This window comes from Anthonomus grandis, chromosome 22 (genome assembly GCF_022605725.1).
Source record: "Anthonomus grandis grandis chromosome 22, icAntGran1.3, whole genome shotgun sequence".
Lineage (NCBI taxonomy): Eukaryota > Metazoa > Arthropoda > Insecta > Coleoptera > Curculionidae > Anthonomus > Anthonomus grandis.
In genome coordinates, this window is record NC_065567.1 from 27561945 (window position 1) to 27569125 (window position 7181).

The window sequence follows — 7181 nt, forward strand, 5'->3', positions numbered from 1 at the left end:
AATCCATTTTTTGTATCTGTTTTGCTTTCTATTAGTGATTACACTAGAAGATCTGATGATGCCTAGTACAGGCGAAACACGTGTCATCTTCTGACTTTGTATTCAATATATTGTGTGACTGTGACCTAGAGAGTTTAATTTATGACTATTTAAAAAAATAGAATGCGGTGGAGACGAAGAAAAGTTAAATTTTTTTCCATATTTTATGTCTTTTTCACCCTTTTCGGATCCAAGCATCACTGACTCAATTAGTATTTAGTGGACATGGTTGGATATTGTAGATTTTATCAATTTTGCTTATGGTATGTAAAATGAATACTAATTTTTTAAATGGGGCTTGATTACTAAAGATAAGGCAAAAATCTAAGGGTGTCTATAATAAATATTTTTTTAATTAAAATCTGAATATGTGACTTTTGCCCAACTACGTGGCTCAAATAAAAAATAAAACAACTCGAGTATCTTTCGGCATGTTTACATATATTTCAAATCAACTAGGTTTATAAAAGTAAAAAAGTTATACTGTGAAAGACATAGGTAGAGATGTGTCTCTATGGCCCCAAGGCCATAGCCAGCACAAATAATGACACCACAAGAGCAGTAAAAACTTAAAACTAAAACAAACAAAAAAACATACAGTATCCTTTTCGTACATCACAAAAATATAGTATAATATAGATATATGTATCGAATATATATATATATAAATATATATAAAACATTGACATTTATTATTAATATTATTAAAAATAACCAAGCTTTTAAAACTGATTACAATTTATCAAAAGCATCCGTTCCATTTGAGCTTTCATTATCACAGGCCCAAATGTTCGTTTTTTGTTTTATTTTAAAGTGGGTTGGTCCGATTCAGGTAAAATTGAAATTATTTCCAAAATCAGATCTTTTTAAGTCTGATTTTGTTTGGTATAGCAGGACGAACGAGTGTATTATAGTGTGGCCCATCAGCATTTAAGGTTATGTTGAAAAAAGGCGGCAGTTACATCATTTAAATAAAAATAAAGCACAAGAACTACTATAGTAGGAAATATATTTTTCAATGCTAATGGGCTGAAACCGGAAAACAAAACCTTGTCTCGCGTTTACTGTATTATCTACATTTATATACTATTTTAGTAGCAATCAAGTCATATGGCAATTGGCAAAAATACATATACATATATATAATAATAATGATAATAGTAATAATAAAATCAATAAACAAATAACACACTACTAGTTTAAACTAAGACATACAGAAATAAAGACAACCTAGCCATGGCTATGAAAACGACTGTACTGACTAGGGCACAAACTTACTAAAAAAAAATGCATGGAGATCAATGAAAACAGGAGTAAATGTAAAAGTCCTAAATTCATTCAGGATTATCTTTTACACGTATATATACGCCATATACAGGCTTAATCACAGAGGTGCTTTGAAGAGCTAATTCTAGTGGCGGCCCCCTTATAGAAGCCACTTGATTAACTTATGAACTAAACTTAAAAATATATATGTAATTGCTTTATTTCAAAAAATATCGGCATTTATGTATATATGTTACAAAGTACCACTTAATTTAAAACAAAAGAAGCTTTTTTTTCAACATGCATGGTTCAGGATAAATCTTGCTTTTCAAGACATTACCTTTATTATGTACAATAAGGAACAGGACAATTTAAAATATTAAGCGCCATTACGTAAACAATTTGCGAACAGACTTTATGTATTAATACAAAGTGTTTCACCCCTGTAAATTTTTAAAAATCTCCATAAAACAATACAGACGTAAATGGATGAAACTCCTTGTATTTAAAAAAAATATATATGAAATCCCGTCCTCAAAAAGAAAATTTATACATACTATCCAAAATATACAAACACGAGTATGAAAAAAAAAGATTTTAAATTATCCTGTATAGGTGCTAGCTGTAACAGATTTTTTCCTGGCCGCACCTACAATCTAACTACGGAGATCATTTGAAAACCTTTTCATAGGGGCTTTGGTGCCCCTTTTTTATACACAAAAAAAAAATCGTTAGTGAGACTCATAGCAGTAAGCAGCAAGTGATTAGTAATTTTTCTCTTAAACTGTTTGTCTTTGGCTCTGCTTGCTCTTAAAAATTTATAAAGGAAAAATTGTTTTAATAAAAACCTATTTACATATAGTTACATATAATTACAACAACAAAACGGAAATTTTTGTCAACTAAATAAAAGTATATATAAAACTTCCTGAGTGTAGACCAAAAAAATCTACTTGGCTGAATGAGATCAAAAACCTTTGATTTACTTTTCTTTCTCTTTGGGAAACCACTACAAATGACCTGCGTACACTTGGGTAATAATAATTATAATTATATAAAATCAGCCTAAAAAGTATTTTAATATAATTTTTTTTACATATTACGTAACAACCGGTGCGCTACGTCACACCTAATCACAAGATTTCCTTATTTGCTCGCAAAAATATTTATTTAAAATAAACCCCTAACATTAACCTAACACTCAGTATATCCAGGAATCTATATAGAAGAAAACATACCGAAAGTATAATAATGGAAAACAAACATAAAGCAAAAAAAAATCCTTAACTATATCATTAATTTTTTTCATCACTTAAGCTTTGGGCGAAATTTTATCGAAGCTTCGAAGTTTTACGATGGTCAGTAGGGTTTACCGTGCTCGAAATATATGCCATCCCACGAAGCATATCATGGCCGTCATAAGGGAGCAAGAGGACACTGAGGCCGGGGTTAATTTTGAGAAAATACCCTCACTGGTCGACAGGGTTGTTGGTTCAGCCGAAGAATCCAAACTTTCAATCTGGAAAAGTAAAACTTACATTAAAAATTAAGTATGTACCACATTTTTCTTTAAATTAAGCGTGGAGCCCAAGAAGTTTTCATTGAGCACCACTATATGCAAAATAAATCACAATTTAGATTGCTATAGACCAAAAAATGTTGTATAAATATATTTTTATTTCTTCCAGGCAATTGAGTACGTAACAACTTTAAATGTCTGAAGTTTCTGATGATTCTAAGACCAAAAATAAATTTTAAATATAACGTATATCTGTTTTATATTTAAAATTATATTACCAGATTAATTTTGTTTGGTCTCTCGTAGAAAAATATCTAAATTTAAACTGTAATATTGCTATTACCTTGCACTACAGTCTTGAGATCTAACATTTTTAACATTTAGAAAATGCAAAAGCATTTACTTCTACCCAACTTACTCTAAATGAGCCAAAAATTTAATTGAAAATAGTTTAATACGAACATTTATGACCCACTCTGTTGGGCGCCAAAATATAATTAAATTTAATAATATTAAAAAACGTGTTTTTACTTTTATACAAATTGGGCGCCAAATATGAAAAACTTTTTAAAATATTTTCATCAAACAAACAAATATTTAATATACGCATAAAATAAAAATCATTACTGCTTTGAAAACTTTAATCATAAAAAAGAACTTATTATTTAAAACGAATTAATTTCATATTCCACGATTATAAAGCTTTATAATTTAATTAGAAATTAATTACATACAGCTTAATGCCTTTTGTTTCTATACTATTATATACAGATTAAAGGATGAACTTTTTCTATTAGTGAGTAATAATTATTGAATAATTAGGCTAATGCACGAATAAATATAAGAAAGCACTATGCACAATACTTTAATAAAAAAATATATTTCCTTTAGTGCTTGAAAAGTTGATCCCTCGTATGTACATAAAGCGCATCACCTTGCAAAAGTGGCGAGAACAAAGAACTTGGCGTGAATACGATATATTTAATTCTACTTGTTGGTGCAACATCTCATGGCAGAATTTCATAAAATATCGTTATCAAACCAAATTCGCAAGCGAGACAAAGAGATGGCGATGCTGTAACAAATTGTTATTGTTCACGCTGATTTTTTTTAAACACACCCTAAATGCATAATATCCGCGCTAATGGTAACTATAAAAACAATTTTATAAGCGAAGGAAGATTGCGAAACTAATAACATACACTTCTTGTATATTCAACTGCGTCTTAATTTGTTATGTTAAAGGACAATTGCCTGCTATATGCATTTTTGACCTTGGCTACCGTTTTGCAGGTAATTAAATGGCGATTATATTCATTTCATTGTTTACATTGTTTCTTTGTTTCCCTGTTAGTTAAAAATTAAATTTAAATGGGCTCCGGCTAGACCCAGAACAGAACTCGACCCCGAAATGTGATATAACGACTTGTCTCGACCTGTCGGGTACTGCTGCTCGATAACAAGTTTGTATGCAGTACCCCAAATGGTTATTTAATGAATGAGTCATTGGTAACTTGAGATGGATGGATTTTGTTAACGTGTTCAAGGGTTTTGGTCAAGGAGTAATGGGTTGGTTAAGGTACTAGTTTTAGTTGTAACATTAGGCATAATATAATTTTGTCAATCGATTCAAATTCATCATAGGTATTTTGGTGCCCAACATATAGGTAAAAAAAAACTACCAGATAATTAAGATTGTAAGTTCAATTTTATTGGAACTTGTTGGGCGCCAAAGTTCCTTTACTCACTATCTGAATTTTTAAAACTGCGTTTAATGGATATATTATAATGTTTACTAAAATGTATAATTTTTTGGGACCACAGAAAAAAAAGTTGAATTAATAGTATTATATAATTAACACTTAAAGTAAAATACGAGATATTGGGTGCCAGGATAAAAAATAATACCCAACAAAAAAAAAAAAAATAAAAAAAAAATACATTCTTACCTTATTACAGTCATGGGCATAAAAATCATGTTTCACAATAGCAGTTATCGAGATCTTAGTTTCGTCATTATTAGATGATGTCGAAGAAGTTCTTTGTCTTGGAGGTCGAACTGAGATGGCAGTCAATGGAGATGACGTGGAATCAGTTGACGATCCAGCCATCATAGACAAGTGAGTTAAGAGATCAGGGAACATCGGTGAGTTAACTGGGACATCATTACTCGAGGTTGAGGGAGAGTCCCGAGATCTCGCTCTTGAGGTGGATCGAACTGGAATAAATAAGAGTTTCGCTCACTAGTTTGCTTTTATAAAAAGTTCAAGCAACTTCCTAGAAGTAACTGGGCTGCGGATTTTATTTGTTATCTTTGAACGCGATAATGACAAACCCGAATTATTTATAAACAGTACACCACAATGCTATTACGCGTTAAAATTCCGCGAATTAAAAATCAACACCGCTAAAATGTTTTGATGTATTTTTTTGTTTGTATATAATGCGAATAATTGTCAGGTGGTTTGGTTCTTCAATGATTTTTGACCCCTAACTACATTTGTAAAATTTATGTCTGTTTTATAGTACCAGGTAAATTTTATAAAAAAAAAATTATTTACTATAGAAACCATAATTTTCTATTACTTTGCACCACAGTTTTGACATCTTAGATTCATAACACCAAAAAAATATTTGCAAAAGTACCTAATTTTATGCAAGTTTTACTTTAAATGATTCAATTGAAAATAGCTTAATTAAAAAAAGTAAATCCCACACTGTTGGGCGCCAAAATAACGCTTACTCAAAAATATACCTAAATAATTTTAATAATATTAAAAAAAGTGTTTGGCAAATATGTAAAACTTAAATTAAAAAATGTTCATCAAACACCCACATGAAAAGATCAATGACCATAAATTCCCATCCACGCGATAATATCCCATAAAAAAAACAACAAACATACGCAAAAATAAAAGTTGCATTACTGGCCTTGAACATTGAGAAGATTTGTTGCCCCACAGTTGGGCGCCCAAATTGTGCAGTGTCAATGCACTTATTCGCAACCTTGACTCTTGTGCCAATAAAATTAAAAAAAAAAAAAACAACACTCACCTCTCGAATTATTATTCGCGACGCTGTTAGAACTTTGCTGTTGATTTCTACGTACGGCCACTTGTAACTTGTTGATCAAAGTTTGAAGTTGCAACAGTAGAACTTCAACCTCGTTCTGGTCTTCTGGCATATTAAAGGGCACTGCCATGTTTAAAAAAAAAAAATTAAAATCACAAACACACAAACACAATAATAAGCGTTAAACTCGCGGAGACACGCGGGTTAATATAGACGAGGGAGAATACGTGCGATCCGTATGAAGTCTGAACGATGTTTGAATTGAACAGTAAACACAGTCGCTCGCTTAACACGTTACTAAAGCCAAACTACTGTTCCAGCGCTGTATCTGACTCTCATGTATACCTAACTTCACCCCGCACCTATCGCGCAGACGATTATTCGTTTTATGTATGAGTGTGTTAAGGGTGATGTTGGATTTTTGGGCTGCGTCCAATAAGGGGCTTGGATAGGCGTGTCCACCAAAAACCAAGCGAAATATTGGCCAAATATATTTAGAAATACTAAACCTTTGTTGTTAGTTTACGGCTAAGATTAATGGTAGGGTATGTGTAGCTTAACTTCTACTTGCCCATGTGTGTCATCAATATTTTCCTCTATAGGTTTAGGTGCCTAAGTTAACTGAGATGTCCTAGTTTAGGTGTTCTTGATCTTGAGTGATCTGGTTTAGCCTTGGTTGAACCTTTGTTTAAGGTGTTTTTTTCATAACACACACTGACTTATATCGTGATCAACAATGTTAAGAAATAACTGATCATCATCAAGATTTTTTTTATCTTTATATTGATTTTGGTGAATCATTTGATTTTGATCAGCAGACTCTTGTGGATTCAGGCTGAAAGTTACTGGTTAAATTTGTAATTTGCTAAAGTTAGAATCAAGGATTTTTTAATTGATAATTAAGTATTTTTTGATTTTTTTCAATTGGTCCAATAGTTATGATCATTCGAATTTTGGTTCACGTTAATGAAATTAGCTGGGGGTTTTTGAATGATCTGCATAGGACACGATTTTATTGGATAAAATATAATCAATAAATTTTTAGCTATATTCTAAACTCAATATTAACTAAGATATCTTAAGTGCTAAGTGCTAAAATATAATAAAAACAAGTTTATACAAAAGAAAAATCGCTTATAAATTTGAGAGTTGAGTGATCTGAGTTGATTTGATCTGAGAGTTGTCTGTGAGTTAATATAAGTATTATAATTAAACTTAAAGCATCAATAAGAATCTTTTTAATTTTTTTAAATTAAATCAACGGTCAAGTAACTACAGTCATTTG

General features: G+C 31.0%; 1 protein-coding gene across 1 annotated transcript; it reads right to left on the bottom strand.

Moving 5' to 3' along the window:
• Window positions 1-459: 459 nt before the first annotated feature.
• LOC126748920 (uncharacterized) lies at window positions 460-6198 on the bottom strand. The gene is made up of 3 exons (XM_050458462.1): window positions 5879-6198; window positions 4774-5042; window positions 460-2824 (listed from the first exon to the last, which is right to left on the bottom strand). Exons 1-3 carry the CDS (start codon window positions 6024-6026, stop codon window positions 2675-2677), a joined length of 567 nt encoding a protein of 188 aa, XP_050314419.1. The 5' UTR covers window positions 6027-6198; the 3' UTR covers window positions 460-2674.
• Window positions 6199-7181: the final 983 nt, after the last annotated feature.

Excerpts from the sequence above, each read along its gene's own strand:
- LOC126748920 (XM_050458462.1), bottom strand. The coding sequence starts at position 6,026 with ATGGCAGTGCCCTTTAATATGCCAGAAGACCAGAACGAGGTTGAAGTT. Across the intron at positions 5,043-5,878 it reads CGCGAATAATAATTCGAGAG|TTCGATCCACCTCAAGAGCG; the intron begins GTGAGTGTTGTT and ends TATTTATTCCAG. Across the intron at positions 2,825-4,773 it reads ATGCCCATGACTGTAATAAG|ATTGAAAGTTTGGATTCTTC; the intron begins GTAAGAATGTAT and ends TTACTTTTCCAG.